We start from the raw sequence: 16,700 nt of genomic DNA, 5'->3' as shown, positions 1-16,700 counted from the left end.
CGCTCACAGAGTTCTCAAAACTCAACGTCTTCTATGCAAATTGATCCGTATTTCATTGGGAAAATTTAAATGCTCCATAAAAACGTATTTTGGGTTTGTTGAAGTGCCATATCTGGAAATCAGGATTTCATATCTGAATTAATCACACCAATATAAACAATCGGATCAGATTCAGCATGAGTCTTTTTTAGAGACTGGACAAACGTTGGCTGTGAATTTCCAGCTTCGTGGGGCATCAAAAACAGCAGAATGTTAACGTGTGAATCCAGCCACTGTTTTTTTTAAAAATCCTAACAACACCAAGATCGCAATATCCCATTGACCCCACCCCAGAAGACCACCAAGGCAGACTTTATTAACAAGTGTTTTTATTACATCTTGAATAAATAAAGGCAGGCAATCCCTCGATTTTGAAGGGGGGTGGGACACAATTGTTGGATGACTAGATAGAATCCAGGCATCATTTTAACTTTGCAGGACCGGATAGTTGGTGATTTAAAAAAAAACAACAACCCACGACAGGTCGGTCTGTGATAGAGTTGGGGGCAAATCAGAGATGTAGAAGAGATGCAAATAGTCCCAAGGTAGCACTGTAAAATTGGAGAATCCGACCGTTCCCTTGAGACCAATTTGAGGGCAAGGTTCCAGCCATGCCAGGTTAACCAGATAGGAACCACGATCCGATGAGCTAATTCCACTTTCTTGTGAGGTTACATTGCAAGCCTGGACGTACAGGTCTTCTGCTGCCTCCTTGACAGCCAAGCAACCAGGAGGAGTCTTTGAACCCTTTTTCCAATCCAGCTGAGGTCTGTGCTGTCTCTTATCTGACCGTTCCTTTGGCAGCCTCTCTTTGCCCCAAGGTCTTTTCCCTCACGCCGTTCTGTTCGGTCAGACCATTTCCAGCGGTTTGCGATCGGCCTGGGACCTGCAACAGTATTTCTCGCAGGTTTTGACCAGTTCCGAGAAGATGAAGACAGAAGACGCGAGGGCGGTGAGGAACAGCAGGTCTGTCAAGAGAAGGAAAGGAAAGGGTTACTAAATAGGGACAGCAAAACGCCAAGGGGGGGGCATGAGTTGGACACTGAGAATCGTGTCCCTCTTCCACTTCCCTTGGAATTGCATTTTGAAGGACTACTTTCTCAGAGTTAATGGGAGCCATCAAGACGCTGACGTGAAAATGGAAGGGTTGGCGGTGAATTTTTTTTTCCAGAGGAGGAGATGTGTCCTCCTGAAGCTCGTAATTTTCAGGGTTAACGTTTTTTGAAGGTGGCCATTTCGACTTGTTGAAAGACATACGGTTTTGAAAACGAGCTTGCTTCCTTCCTTCCATTCCTGAATCTCATAAGCTGAATTTTGCAGACCGTGTTATTAGGGCCCCAACAGTCTATAACCGAGAGCTTAAAACCTTTTTTTATTTTATTTAGAAAGGTTTGAAATCCTCCTTCGGAAGGGTAGCTCTGAGACTTACCCAACGGGCTTAAATTCTCTGTCTGGAAGATCTTTTGCAGCGGAGGGATGTAAATAACAGCCATTTGAGCCAAAATAGATCCCAGCACAGAATATAAGAACATGCGGTTTCGGAAAAGGCCGATTTCTAATATCAATTTCGTCTGGAGGAGAAAGAGGAAGATCAGATCGTTCTATGTCATTTGGTCTTTTGTTTTTTGTTTTTTTTTACTTTTCCTTACATAAGCCCAGCCTGGGTTTTTTTGCAAAACAGGTTTTGTGGTTTTTTGGTTTTTTTTTAGCAAATCAGATAATTGGATTGTATCACGTATTCGATAGCAAATCAATGCAATGTCAATGCAGGTATTTTTTTAAAAAAGCAGGGGTTTTTCTTATTATTGTTGGTATCGATAAGGAAGTTCAAGGAGAGAATTTTGAGTGAATTTAGTATTTCTCCTGTGTTGCCAATTTGTGGTTTTGTATTTAAAAGGAAAGAAAAACAACAACAACCCTTCAGATATTTTAAATGCACATATCTAATGTGCACAGCCCTGGTCATATATCCTACCAAACCAGAATCTGCTTGGTTTACTTTGTAATATAAAGCTAAGCATGTTTGTTTAACTACAATTTATGGCTTAGTACAATAAAGGGCTGCAGTGGATTATGGTTTACTTAGCAGCCAAGGTGAAGCAAACCATGACTTACTGTGACGCATGAAACTAACCTTTCACTTTTTTTTTCCTGAGACAAAATAAAATTACGTAGCAGTTCCCTGTTCAAATTCTTTCAAAGAAACAGTGACTCTTTGTTGAGGGTGGCAAGTGAGGGTAGCAAAGCAAATGGTTCTTGCTTTGATTTTAAATAATTCCCCCGCTCCCAGGACACTGTCTCGAGTGTCCCTGTCCAGTTTTGCTGGTGCTTTGCAGCCGATTCACCCCAAGAGTTTTATTTCATCCCCAGAAATTTTCTGTCTCAAATGACTGGAAAAACACTTGAAACAGGACTTATTAAAAGAAACAGCACCAAGTGAAAATAGATGGCTCTGGAAAACCTCTGCCTGTCTCTTTCTCTCTGCCTCCGTAAACAATACACCTTTCCTAATTTTTTAACCAGCAGCCTTCGGGTTGACCGAAAATAGGGTTATAACCATTGTGTCCCTAATAGCATTTCTAGCAAAAAAACATTCTAGAAGATGTTGGAGATGAACAGGTGAATAAAAAAAATGGAATTCTTTAAAGCCGGTTGCTGTGCCTGCACGAATGTACCTTTTGATGCTGTAACTTTAGGTATTCAATTTAATCTTATATGTATGTGTATCTACATGCATGCATGCTTGTGCGTGTACACACACACACACACACACACACACACACACAGACTTTTAGCTTCAGTAAGATCTACTCTAGGAAAGAAAGCAGAGATTGTTTTCCTCCGACTGGAAAATTGGAGAACAGCATAACAATAAGGAATTGTTCAGTGGGAGGGTGTGGGTGCCTGCTGTCCAGATTGAATACCTTGCACACAAACACTTGCCAAAGTGTCTCAGTTTGGGCAGGATTTTCCTAAGCTAAAAGAGGAGCCATTTAAGGATGTAGTGCAATTCCGCCCAGCATCTCTTTCCCAAGCAAAACAAAAGTTAAGCTAAAACGTTGTGCATGATCGTTTATCAATGGATTCTGCTGAATTAGCTTCCACTCTCACCTGAGATCGACAAGCCAGGGCGTTGAAGAGGTCAAAGAAAACAAAGCAAGTGAAAGTCATTGTTGTTGTCCGGGGCGTTATGCCACTTTCTGGAATCTGGAAAGGCAACGTGATAAAAATGTATTTATCAAAGAGAGGAGGGGGGGAGAGAAACCCCCAGCGTCAGCATGAATACTGAAGGCCCTCCCACCTCACAATGAACCTTTTGTTGGTAAAGTCACAATCGCCTTGAAAACAGGTTGTACTTCTTTTGGAAAAAAAAAGGTTTAGAAGGAAAGTAGTAGTGCCAAAGCATATAAATAGCATGGGCATAAATGTACACCTGCTGGCAGGCAAGCCACCAGGAGATTGGTCCAAGGCCGAATGCAGCAAATGTGTCCATTTTGCCACTCTGCCACCTGCAAAAAGTCCCAAAGGGGCTTTTTTCTTCTTCTCAAAAGGCAACTGGACTTTCTGTGTTCGTTCTCTTGAGGACATTTCACTTCTCATCCAAGAGGCTTCTTCAGTTCTGACTGAACGGCGGAGGATGGAAGTAGTAATTAGATCCTTGCAGTCATCTGGTTGTTAGCACTCTCTCTGAGACTCATGGAGGCCGCTTGGAGGTTTATCTGCCCCCTTGGGGGTCACCTGAGTAGTGCAAATGGCTGTGGGGCCTTTTTGGAACTGCTGGAACGTCTTCCAGGAAATCCCAAAGGTGCTTCCGCAAGAGGCAGCTGGACGTTCTTTGTTCTTGCTGGAAGAGGTTTTGCTTCTCATCCAAGAAACATCTTCGGTTCCGAAGAAGCTTCTTGGATGGGAAGCGAAACGTCTTCAAGAAGGAAACCAAGGAAGCCAAGTTGCCTTTTAAAAAAAAAAATCGCCTTTGGGACAAGGTTCTCCTGCTTGAGTGGGGGGGCTGGACTAGAAGACCTTCAAGGTCCCTTCCAGCTCAATTTTATTCTAAAGGCTACTGAAAAAGTAATTTGTATGCCTTCAAAAAAAAACACCACCTTTGTTCTGGATGTTCAAATTCAGCCAATTTGCACATCCTCATCCTGAATGCAAATCCAGAGCCAAGTAGGGAAGGCTCAGTGTCTGAGTTGGATGCACTAAGGGAGCAAAAAAAAATCTCACCTCAATGAAATGTGCATATTAAGGAAAATACAGGAACGGTGTCAAGAAAGTGATGGAACCAGGCATGGTCTGTGACGATCTACTACGATCTTACCTCCTTCCAAAAGACGTACATGGTCCCGGCGATGATAATGGTTGCCGAAAGTATAATTTTTAGAACCAGGGACTTGCTGAGGATTGTATCGGTGGTGTTTCTCGGAGGCTTTTTGATAGCATCTTTGTCTACTGGCTCAACACCCAAACTGTTTCCGATCCCAGGATAATAATAAAGAAGACATTGTTTTACAAACACAAACACATTGCTTATTTATATTTACTAGGGAAATTACCCTGGTTAGGATTTGAGTCCCTAAGGGTGATCTACACCAGACTAAATATGGGTTAGTGCTAAACCTGGAGAAATTTAGAGATATTGAAATAATTATTAATGAAGAAAATAAGTTGAGGCATCATCTTAATCGTGCGGTTCTTGCTGATCTCTGAGCTTGGTGGTTTTCTTGCAGACGTTTCATGACCAAACTAGGTAATATCAGTTCCAGAACAGTCTTCGCACTGTTGATATTACTTAGTCAGGTCATGAAACGTCTGCAAGAAAACCAAGCTCAGAGACCATCGAGGACCCCCCACAATTCAATCCTGAGCTACCAATATTCTCTTCTATCAGTATCAGCTGAATCCTTGGGGGAAAAGAAAGCGGTGAAGTAAGAGATTTGATAGTAGTTCCGTAAACTCTCATTTCAAAAGAGCTGATCGTTGTAGAAATATTGAGTGCATACATTTGTCTTTGGTATATTTGTAGCTTGGTGGAAGAAGGATGGATGCCACCCAGCTTCCCCTCAAATCACTTTTCATATCCAATTTCAAACAAGGATTTTCAACTTCTGCTTTAGTTGTATATTTAAGTTTTTATGGGAGAAGTAGAAAGGAATTGGATCTGGATTTGGGGATGGGAAGGTCCTAATTTTCATACCGGGGTGCTCACCTTTGAGCTGGGGGACCATCCATGATGATATTGATCCATAGGATCTGCATAGCATTGAGTGGATTTGGCAAATTGAATATCGTGGATAGAGCTATTAAACTTAGAGCAGAGATGCTCCTAAAAGGAGGAGAAGTAAAAGACAAAAATCAATCATCGTTCTCCATTCCTCTTTGAAAACAACCTCAGTTGCCTTCTTGGGATCCAGTGATGACTTACGTGCTGAGTTGAAATCGAACAAAGTTCTTAATGTTGTAAAATATGCCCTTCCCCTCTTCTATGGCGTGTCTGTTGGGAACAAAGCACAATTTCCATACTCTGATATATATAGTGAAGCTCAGATAGAGTATCATCCATTTTTTGTAAAACCATTTTTATTTATATATTTATTTGAATGGAGATCTTTTCCACACCAGGACCTTTTCGCGCACCGTTCAGATCTTCAATACAGGTAGTTCTTGACTTACCTCTGTTCGTTTAGTGACCGTTTCGAAGTAACAACGGCACTAAAAAAAAGTGATGCATGACCATTTTGACACTTTAACAACTGCTGCAGCATCTCCGTGGTCACATGATCTTTGATTGCAACCTTCTGACCAGTAAACTCGACGGGGAAGCCAGATTATTTTAGCAACCAAGTTACTAACTTAACAACTGCAGTGATTTATTTAACAGCTTGGGCAAGAGATGTCATAAATGGGGCAAAACTCACTTAACAACTGTCTCGTTTAGCCACAGAAACTTTGGGCTCAATTGCAAGTCATAAGTCGAGGATTACCTATATTAGGGATGTAAACCAGAAAATTGTATGAAACATTTGATACTGGCTCAGCTTTATTACCTTTGTCCAGGCGTCAGTGGGAACTTTTAACAGAGCGCCGTGGTGGCACAGTGGTTAGAATGTATTGCAGGCTAACTACCCACTGCTAGGAGTTCGATCCTGAACGACTCAAGGTCGATTCAGCCTTCCGTCCTTCCGAGGTCAGTAAAATGAGGACCCGAGATTGTTGGGGGCCAGGTGCTGACTGTGTAAACCGCTCAGAGAGGGCTGTAAAGCATGGTGAAGCGGTATATAAGTGCTATTGCTATTGCTAATATTAGCAGTTGGCCTCCATTATTTCATCCCCCACCCCACCCCAATTCTACCCACTTTGTCCTCAGTGGAAGAAGTGGGCATGAATATACACTCAGGAGTGTTCAGTGGGGTGTGCAGTGGTGCGTGGTAACATCAAACGATTCCAGAAATTTTGTGTGTGTGTGTGTCAGAGAAACATTTCCAGGATGAACTACTTACATGATTGCTGAGAAATTGTCGTCCACAAGAATCATGTTGGCAGCCTCCTTGCTCACATCCGTGCCTGCCCGTCCCATCGCAATCCCAATATCGGCAGACTTCAAGGCCACGGCGTCGTTCACGCCATCCCCTGTCATGCCCACGATGGCCCCTGCCTTTTGCAAAGCCTGCAGAAATGACAGATGAGTTTAAGCCTTGGCATCTGCCAGATTGGGTTTCTTAGGTAAGTAGACGGAAGCTTTGCTTTGGAAAAACGAAGCAGATTTAAATTACAGGTAATCCCCGACTTGACAACCACAACTGGGGCTGAAAAAGTCCTTAAGGTAAGTTGTACCCAATTTTATGCCCCCCTTTTTTTTCTTTGCTGTGCTCGTTAAACTAAACACATGGTCATTAAGAGAATCTGGCTACCCTCATTGACTTTGTTTGGCAAGAGCCCCTGGGAAAGTCACACACGGTGATCATGTGACACCCCCCCCCCGGACACTTCTGAATGATTGTTAAACAATGGTCATAAGTCAAGGACATTTATTATCAAGAAAAGAGCTAAATGTTCAGAGTAGAGATCCTAAGTTACTGATGCTAAAATGTACACAGATGTTAAGTGGGCTTTTGGAAACCTGTAAGCGTTAATTCTTGCAATGAAAGCAAAGTAAGATTTGTGATCTGTTGAAACCTCCTTATCAGAGATTACAGAGATTAAATCCAAGGATCAATGTTCATGCAAAGATAATTGCTAGACTCAAACTAAACCACGTTTGTATTGGTGCCTTAATCCCACATTTGCCAAATGGGTGTTTATCCAGGTCTGTTTAAATGATTATCTGATTGTCCCTTCATGATTGTCATAAACTGGAAGAAGGTGTTTGTGGATTAGCTGTTGGGAGTTTTTTTGAGCTAATTAACCGTGCTCCTTTTAAGAAGCCACAAGACTCAGATCAACAACAAATAAAAGTTACTTGCACCTTGGGCAAAGAAAACAGTAATAATTCGATCAAGGCCACTGTATATTTTTACCAACAAGTTCAGTCTATTTTTGCCTGCAGTTTGTTGTTAATTCACTGCTTAAGGAAGGAGAACAGAGTTGGAAATTTCCTTTGGTCAGCTAAAGAGCAACAGTCTGATTTTGTTACCTCTAAAAGATCCAGTCCTAAGTTTTGTAAGGGGAAAAAAATCAGTGATAAAAATACACCCTAGTTTGGAATTATTTCATTTTGCACTATTGGAATAGCTAGGCAGAGACAGTCCCTTCCTCCTGATTGTCAGCAAAGAATGAGTAGTAGACCTTTATTGTCGAAAGGAGTGCAAGAAGAACGAAGAAGGCGGATGGGATCTCAGTAGGATCTTATTCTGCAGTCAACAATTAATGTGAAAGGGAGATCACCAAGAAGCAGAATCCATTGCAAGGAAGGGAAAAAATAGGGGCCTCTAGACTACAATCGAAATGGTACCTTTATTATTTTAACTTTGTGTTTGGGGCTTGTTCGGAAGAAGATGGAAACCTGGAAGAGAAGAAGAGATGTATTTGAGACCATGGCTTTGTTTGAGAAGAGTTGCCCAACATCAGATTCTCATGACTCCTTCAAACACCGTTACATTTTTGACTCTTGAAGACAGCACCGAGTCATCAATGTTTTCCAACTCTTCCCCAGACATAGCGTTCATTTTCCCATTACAAAGACCAATATTCTTCCCTGCAACGAAAGAAACCCATTAAGCACATAATGACAGATTTAACTTATACAAAGCATACATTCATGGAAGAAAAAAAATGGCTCATTATGATTCAAAAGGGGCATTTTTTTGTGTGTTTGTTTCAAAATTGAACTGCCTCTGAGACTTTTCATGGCGGGGTATTCTGGACACCTCTAGCCTTTCTCTTGGTCTGTGATTCTCTGGCTGCATCTCTTGAGTGAAGGAACCAATAAATGATCTCAAGGGAGCTGCCGAGGATGTTGGCTTGGAGCCAGACTTAATTCCACTGGAGCTCTTGGACAGAAATATCCATGCAACCTTCTCCAGGACTTCAGAGAAGGAAATCTGGAATAAAAATAAAACTAGGATCCTGCAAAGTTTAACTTTTGCCATCGACGTTGGATTCTCGAAAGGTTGCAGGACCATGGCATGGGACTTCTTTGGAGTTAGCAAGAGAAGACAGAGAGATCTACATTTTCTGAATTCTGAATGAAATCAGATGATGCAAATGACAAATGGTTGAATATCTCTGACACGTTAAATGAGCAGGGTAAAGCAGTTTGCAGTTAAGAAAATAGTATTGTGTGGGAATTTTTGCACTGTTGGGTTAGGTTAGGGGAAAACAGCCTTGCTGTGTCCAACCTGAATCCTTCAGCCCAGCTTCATCTATATCTAAGAGTAAATCAAAGCAAGGATCCAAGCAATGATGGTGTCCTTCTAAAAAAGAAATGGCTGTATTTCATGTATTGCTTACCAATAGCCAAAGCTGTTTCAAAGGCATCTCCAGTTATCATTTTCACAGCTACGCCTGAGTTGTTGAGGACTTCAACGGCTTCTTTGACGCCTTCTCGTGGAGGATCAATGATTCCGACTAGACCCAGAAACGTTAATCTGCCAAGTTCTGGGCCAGAAGCCAGGGCAAGCACTAAGATGAGAAAAGGAGAGTGAAAATAACAATGGACCATATTACTTTCAATTTACATTACTGGCAGAAAGTGGCCTCTGGAGATTTTGGAAAAATGCAGTTGGTACAGAACATTGCAACGTGATTCTCTTGCTAACAGGTCATGTTTGACCCCTCTTAATTCAGTTGGGCTGTCTTCCAATTTCTTTATCCATCCAAATTAAAAAAGTACATTCTATATTTTGGCCCTTGCCTATAAAATACTGTAAGCTCTTTAGGGCCAGGACATTAAAATTACTACTACTATCTATGAGAACCTTCCACTAATTTACAATGTTTGTAAGAGGTGCTGTTTCATGTCCCATTTCTGAAAGAAGCTAGGGCTGATTTATTGACTTAGTTCAAATGCTTCTAGGTTGCTTCAGTCATGAGGCTAAACACCCAGCAGTAATATAAACACAGTTTCAATCACCATAGTAATTAAACAATACTATATAAAGTTGCAACTATAATAATCCCTAATCTGACTAAATGTAAACAAATTGTCAGGCTTGGCTGAAGAGAACATCATGAAGCAATCCAGCCAATGTTCAGTTCATTTGCTTATGCACAATAGACAGAATCTTGCCAGATTAAACAGTTACTACTCTCACTTTTATAGATACACCTGTATGAGAATGAATGGCAGATCCTGGGAATGGAGTCAAGAGAGGAATCAGCTTAGACTCTCAACATTCCCACAAGTGGACTAAATCTAACCCCTCTTAAATTCCATTAACCCTTAGCTAGTGCAAAATGGTTCTAATCATTGACTGACTAGATTCCTGTCCATAGACATGACCAATAAATCAGTTTAATTGGAACTTAATGTGTGGCCCTGCTTTTTTGCACCTGACAATACCCTGGGAGATTATAGCAAATAGCAATTCTGAATCTCTTCCTCTTATCCAGCCCCGGGCCATGTTGCTTCGTGTCTCACCCATCTGTCTAGAATTTGCTCCTTCCTTCCTTCCTTCCTTCCTTCCTTCCTTCCTTCCTTCCTTCCTTCCTTCCTTCCTTCCTTCCTTCCTTCCTTGGAAACTACCACTTCACTGTAGTCCATCATATCCATAGCACTGTTCATAATCCAAAATATCCTGGTCATCCATCTCAGTCTCCTCCATTGCTCACATCCCTGTCTCCAAATGTTCTTTGAAAGAGCTTTCGTGAGCCTGGAGGGGTCTTTTTGATAATGCTATCCTTAGTATGGAGCTGTTTTCCTTAGTTGGCTGAAGACTTTCTTTTTGCTTAAGAACCTTAATTTGTTGAGCACGTCAAGATTGGGGTAAAATGAGGCACAGGCATGGACTGACCTCGCAAGCCAAGGGAACCCATGGCCTTTTCTTCTTGGGCGTAGGAAGCTTTCTGTTGGGGAGTCAAGGACAGAGCAATCCCCCCATTGTTGAACATGGTGCAATGCTGCATCACTTCTTTAAAGGCCCCCTTCATGAAGTAGATGTCTTCTTGATCCTGGGAGAGGAGAGGGTGGAAAATACAACTAGGAGAACCCAAAGGTGCTTTCTCAGGAGGCAACTGGACTTTCTTGCTTTTCTTCCAAGATGTTTCGCTTCTCATCCAAGAAGCTTCTTTGGCTCTGACCAGATGGTGGGGAATGGAAGGATTTGTACTCCTTGCAGACAGCTTCCATTCCCTCCTGAAAAAGCATCTTTGGGACAACCATGATCCCTGGATGACTGAGAATCTCCATAGACACAACTAAGAGAACATTTAGAAATGTTGACCCTTCTATATCCTAAATTAATTGGTTGGTTTGGTCCTATTATATACATAATATCTTTAAAACATGGCATGGTGTGCCATATTAAGAAAGGAAATATTTTGTTTCTCCAACTCGGCACGTGTCGGAGATAGCCGTGAGGTGAACCTTCATGGCTAAGCTATGGTGTAGTCTATTTGACACTGGTTTATGATGTGGTTTGAATCCCACAAGGATATAGGAATAGAGAGCATAGGAGCAGAAGTTCTTCCTGAAGGGAAAAAACAGTGAAAAAGCACCTTTGAGACAGAGGACCATATTTGAAAAGTCCCCTGGATCACCCAGCCTGGAAGGCCATTGAGTAATGTTGGGTCAACTCTACTGAGCTTCCCTCAAAGGGACTTGTGAGGATGAGAAAGAGGGAAATGGTGAGATATAACTGCGATAACATGCCGTTAACTGAAACAGATTCCTACATGAATGGTCTCTTCTATCTATCTATCTATCTATCTATCTATCTATCTATCTATCTATCTATCTATCTATCATTTATGGGACTTATATGCCGTCCTATCTCCCAAAGGACTCAGGGCGGCTTACAGCAGTAAAAATACAATAATACAAAAGTTAAAAAAGAATTAAACTAGCAGCCCCAATAATGCGTTAAAAACATTTTAAAAATCTCTGTCAGTCCAGGTCAGCCTGATGGAAAAGGAATGTTTTAAGGCCGCGGCGAAAGGACGGGAGATCCGGGGCCATCCGGAGCTCAAGGGGAAGTTGGTTCCACAGGGCTGGCACTCCCACAGAGAAGGCCCTCCCCCTGGGGGTCGCCAGCCGACATTTTAGTTTCTAAGCTTGATCTGGAGACAACTAAAACAAGCAGAATGGTTTCTTCTGTACCTGATTTTTCAAAGCACACTTCACAGCCATCCATTTTTGCTCTGAGCTAAAGGGAATCTCTTTTGTCCGCAAGTAAGTATCGTTTATATCATCCAGGTCCATCTACAGCAGATAAGAGAAGGACAGAATGTCACTGGGAATTCATTATGGGGCTGGTTGCCCTACAGTAGACTTAAGACAAAATTGCATCAACACCTCTCCAGTCAAAAGCTGAATATTTAAGCAACACATTTCTATGTTGCTTTTGAAGTGCAACATTGGGTTTTGGAAAAGGTTATCAAACTGGGGCTACTTAGATTGAGTTTTCTTTTGAAGGCTCGGATTCCTTATCGGCCTTGCTTTATTGCAAACATATAAGCAGATTGTGTTCCCAGTTAGGTCACCTTCCTGCCAGTGGATTCACCTCTGTTAATTGGCAACACACAATTTCCATGCCTGGAGAATTTTCTAAATTTTCTAAATTTAAAATTTAAATTTTCTAAATCTCTCCAGCTTCCACCAAGGATTGTGGCCTCTTTTGTTCTACCAGAGCAGGACCATCCATGATGCTCCAAATTGGTTTGGTACCACCATCGTGACATTCTGGAGAGTTTGCCCATTCCTTTCCTATCTCTGCCACCTTTTTCCTCTCCTTGTGGCAGACAAGGGATGAATGTGCCCCAAACTAGCCAGAGAGGTGACCCTCACGGCAAAGCCTATCTAGAACTCTAGATTAAACCTAACCTTAGTGAGAAGGAAGAGAAGCCATTATCCTCTCCCTCATCAATTTTTCAAATGATACCACTGAGCTCCATGAGCCTCAAATGGTAGCAATAAAGGAGAATATTTGTAGCTCAGGGTTGAAATGAAGGGTCCTTGGTGCTCTCTGAACTTGCTTGTTTTCTTGCAGATGTTTCGTTACCCAAGCTAGGTAACCAGCACTGATGATGTTACCTAGTTTGGGTAATGAAACATCTGCAAGAAAACAGCCAGGCTCAGAAAGCACCAAGGACACCTCAAATGACATGGGTTACATCTGGATGTGAATTAAAGTATTGAGATGTTACCCCCTTTTCCAGTGATTCATGCATACAGGAAGAGGACAATTCAATTGGAGAGTCAACATTAAGATGTCTTAAGTCTTCCACCAAGGCTTTTGTCTTTCTCCATCTTTCCAGTGCTACATTCCTTCTTTCAATCACAGCTATACTTCTGGAAATAATTATCCTTTATTAGAAGACTTCTGTCTTTCCCAGGATCCTATGTTTCCAGTCAACTATCTAATGGAAGTGGTGGCTGGGGTTAGGATTATGTGGCATCATTCCTACTCATTGGATATTTTGTGTGTGTGCATGCTGAAGCATATGTGTATTTTTAACTGGCTAAATTCCAAACCATTGAAGGGACATTAAGAAGAAATGGTAGGGCTGTGTAATATGCAGATAACTGCTATCCTGACTGATCATTTTTTTAATCATGCAATCCTTAGAATATGTTAAATGGTTTTCTCCTATCTTGACAATCACAGTACAGCAAGGTGCTTCTTCCCTGCCTTTTCAGATTAAACAAGACCAAATGAAATTAAGATTAATAAGACTAGGACCTTACCTTCATAGCCAAGGCAAGGAGGGCTCCTTCCGTGGGTTGTCCCATCACCGCTGCCTTTCTGATCACTGCATTGTTGGCCACACAACCAGCCTACAAAAGTTTCATTTCAGCTTTTAGGAAGTACAGAAAGAGGTGAAGGAATCACCACCTCTATATCAGTTCTGCATTCAGTTTGACCCAAGGGATGAGCCCCAAAGCCATGAGCTAGCTCTATAGCCTTGAAAGTTAACTTTCCTCCAATAAACAAGCATTCTGCGTGTCGTGAAATGTTGCTTTACTTAAATGAACTTCCTAAGAAAAGAAGAATAGCCGGTGATCTCTCCTGCAATATGTTGTCCACTGCAAATATGTCATCGCCTATGGGACAAAACCATTTTTGTGGACAGAACTTTCAAAATATTGATTTCCCCCTTTATTGAGATTTAGATGGTTCAGCATGGACTTTTAGAAGATGCTCAGTTCATGACTTTTGCTCTCTCCTAGTGTTTTTATCCTATTTTTTATTGTTAAAGGTCTTTCAAAAATTTTGGAAGCTGCCCTAGAGGCCTGAGAAATGATTTTTATAAGTAAATCCAAATATTTATGCTTGCCTCAGAACTGGAAATGAAACTTCACAAGCAGCATTCCGGTATACTGGAAACGCTGTGTTTGTCTTCATCCTTCAAGGCATTGTTATTAATAACAACAGGTTAGGGGAATAACCTGTTATTTGAAGTGATCAAATAATTTACCTCCACAAGTTTTCCCACTGAGATGTTTGAAAATCCTTTGATGACTTCTTTAGATGGTAAAAGGCACACATTTCCTTCTCTGTTATATCCAACTCCACTCACCTGGAAGAATATAAACCAGTAATAAGGAGCATAAAGACACAGCCAACCGTTTCTATCTACATTACAAAGAGAAAGCCCTGGTTAGGAGGGAATTCTCTGGTTTTTAAAGAACTGAACAATCTAAGCAGTCACAAATCAGGGTGGGAGACGTATGGGCCGCATTTAACAAAAAAAACCTGTATGGACAATTTCCAATCAAAGCTAAAACATTAGATAAGAATAGCTAAGATTAAGCCCATTATTGCTAGATTACAAATGTCTATGGAAAATTCTGCAGTACCTCTGCCTTAAATCCATCAGAGGTCACAAGCTGAACCACGGTCATCTCATTCGTAGTCAGAGTTCCGGTCTTATCAGAACAGATCACGTTGCAACAGCCTGAGAAGAAAGGGTTGGCCATTTTGGGTCTATGTTAGTAACTAACAGAGACCTCTCAAATGCTAAAGATTTAGTTGTCTAGTTTAAGTATTGCCCTGTTCACCGCCCTGAGTCCTTCGGGAGAAGGGCAGTATACAAATAAAATTAATAATAATAATAATAATGAAAAGAAGGACTAGGGGTAACAGGAGAGCAGTCCTCCAATATCTATGGGGCTGCCAGAAAGAAGGGGTCAACCTGAAGGCAGGACAAGAAGCAACGGATGGAAACTAATCAAGGAGAGAAGCAACCTGGAACTAAGGAAAAATTTCCCGACAGGGAGAACAATCAGTAGAACAACCTGCCTCCAGAAGTTGTGAGTGCTCCATCATTGGAGGTGTTTAAGAAAAGACTGGACAGTCATTTCTTCAGAATGGTATTGGGTCTCTTGCTTGAGCAGGGGGTTGGACTAGAAGACCTCGAAGGTCCCTTTCAACTTTGTTATTCCATTATCTATTTGAGCCAGTGTTTTTTTGTCATAGGGTGACAATTGAAGTAACTTCAGAAGATCCACCAGGAAAAAAGGCCACTTCTCATATCAGAGGCCATCTAAAAGATTTATCCTCTTCCATGACTAATGTCTGCCAACATTTAAAAACCACCTAAGCCAGCAGCCAACAATTCAGCCTGCGCTAGAAAAATGTTATTAATTTTATCTCCTTCATCTAACCTTCTCCAACGTGATTCTGAAGAGCGCTTATCTCTTGCATTTTTCAGAAAGCTTGAGCTAATAGAAGATAACTTCTTAGGAATAAATCATGAGGAGGAATCACTAATTCATTTCTCTACCTGGAATTCATGTGTAGTGGCCAGAGACAACCACCGTATTGTCTGTTTTCATTTGCTTCATCTTACGTCAGTTTTTCCTGAAAATGTCTTAACAGATGGCTTTTCAGGTATATATTATTGTTTTATTGCAAAAGGAAGGAGGGAAGGGAAGAGAAGGGAAGGAAGGAAAAATGGAAATTAGAAAAAGAAATTGAGCAGATAGGAGAAAGAAATGAATGCAATATTTTTAAACACGAATGCAGTTGAAATTAACTTTGAAGGTAGAAATTAAATCTGAACATTTTTCCTTTTTCCAGATTTTTTTTATTGGCATATCCACTTTTTGACCTCTCCCTTTGCAAAAGCAAGTCTTTGGAGAAATGTACTGCCAAGCTTTGAAGATTTTTAGCATTTTTGCAAATGAAAAGTTTTCCTCATATTTTAACAAGGTATTTTAACGTATCCCAAACAGATATTTAAGCCAGTAGGATAATCTTAAATAAATAAAGGTTTCAACAATAGCCACATACAGTCTATTCGTAATGAGGACTTGGAAGATGAATGAGAAACTTTAAATATCAGCACTTATGGCATCACCTTAATTGAAAGAATGGAAACTGTCATAATTGAATTAACCTCAGCATTAGTAAATTCAATTGCAGTATATTCCCTATTATTACCAGTTTCCCCCTAACAAGGAATTTTTCTGACTCACCTAGAGTTTCCACTATGGGCAACTTCTTCACGATGACTTGTTTCTTGGCCATTCTCAAGACACCCAATACTAGCGTCACCGTGACTACGATGGGCAGGCCTTCAGGGATGGCAGCCACCGCCAAGCTGCGCACACATAATCATTTACCACTGATGTTACACACCACTACCTTTTCCTGCAAGGAAGTATATCCAAGCATCAACTTGCTCCAAAACCCTCATTCTAGAGCACAGACAGAAGACCGGAGGGACGTTAATCAATTTTTGAGATCTAGCTAGACCTTTACCAATGAACTTGGGTAAATGACCCAGGAAAGCAGGGGTTTGTGGAATGTCTATTCCAGGGAAGACTGTTAGGTTGAAGTTGGCTTTTCAAGAAGACTTCTAATTCTACTGTTTTGACCTGATGTCTCTAGGGTGTTGGGAATTGTCATACAACATATCCAGACAAAGCCAGATAGAAGAAATGTATTGTAGAAGACTACATTGGTCTTAAATTAGAGGCTGGACAACCCTGGAATTCTTTCACTGAGCAGGACGTCCACTAGATATGTTCCTTCTTGACTCTATGAGAAAGTTTATATATCATA

General features: G+C 41.2%; 2 protein-coding genes across 4 annotated transcripts in view; one reads left to right on the top strand and one right to left on the bottom strand.

Moving 5' to 3' along the window:
- The window catches only part of COTL1 (coactosin like F-actin binding protein 1), a 326,745-nt gene that overhangs the window by 29,785 nt on the left and 280,260 nt on the right, over window positions 1-16,700 (top strand). The window lies entirely within an intron of this gene.
- Window positions 52-16,700, bottom strand: part of ATP2C2 (ATPase secretory pathway Ca2+ transporting 2) — a 29,805-nt gene continuing 13,156 nt past the window's right edge. For 2 of the 3 annotated variants that reach the window (XM_083370603.1, XM_083370601.1), the window contains 15 exons: window positions 16,112-16,236; window positions 14,492-14,589; window positions 14,110-14,211; window positions 13,379-13,468; window positions 11,792-11,893; window positions 10,488-10,644; window positions 8,986-9,156; window positions 8,133-8,230; window positions 7,988-8,038; window positions 6,537-6,703; window positions 5,462-5,530; window positions 5,246-5,362; window positions 4,358-4,505; window positions 3,151-3,246; window positions 52-1,007 (listed from right to left, as the gene is read on the bottom strand). In XM_083370603.1, coding sequence (XP_083226729.1) covers window positions 711-1,007; window positions 3,151-3,246; window positions 4,358-4,505; window positions 5,246-5,362; window positions 5,462-5,530; window positions 6,537-6,703; window positions 7,988-8,038; window positions 8,133-8,230; window positions 8,986-9,156; window positions 10,488-10,644; window positions 11,792-11,893; window positions 13,379-13,468; window positions 14,110-14,211; window positions 14,492-14,589; window positions 16,112-16,236 — 1,888 coding nt within the window. In that variant the 3' untranslated portion in view covers window positions 52-710. Of the gene's footprint in view, window positions 1,008-1,468; window positions 1,611-3,150; window positions 3,247-4,357; window positions 4,506-5,245; window positions 5,363-5,461; window positions 5,531-6,536; window positions 6,704-7,987; window positions 8,039-8,132; window positions 8,231-8,985; window positions 9,157-10,487; window positions 10,645-11,791; window positions 11,894-13,378; window positions 13,469-14,109; window positions 14,212-14,491; window positions 14,590-16,111; window positions 16,237-16,700 lie in introns of all 3 variants that reach the window. The other variant, XM_083370602.1, reaches the window with a different exon arrangement.

The sequence above is a fragment of the Vipera ursinii genome (genome assembly GCF_947247035.1).
Source record: "Vipera ursinii genome assembly, chromosome: 10".
Taxonomy (NCBI): Eukaryota; Metazoa; Chordata; class Lepidosauria; order Squamata; family Viperidae; genus Vipera; species Vipera ursinii.
This window is presented reverse-complemented; position numbering and strand designations above follow the sequence as displayed.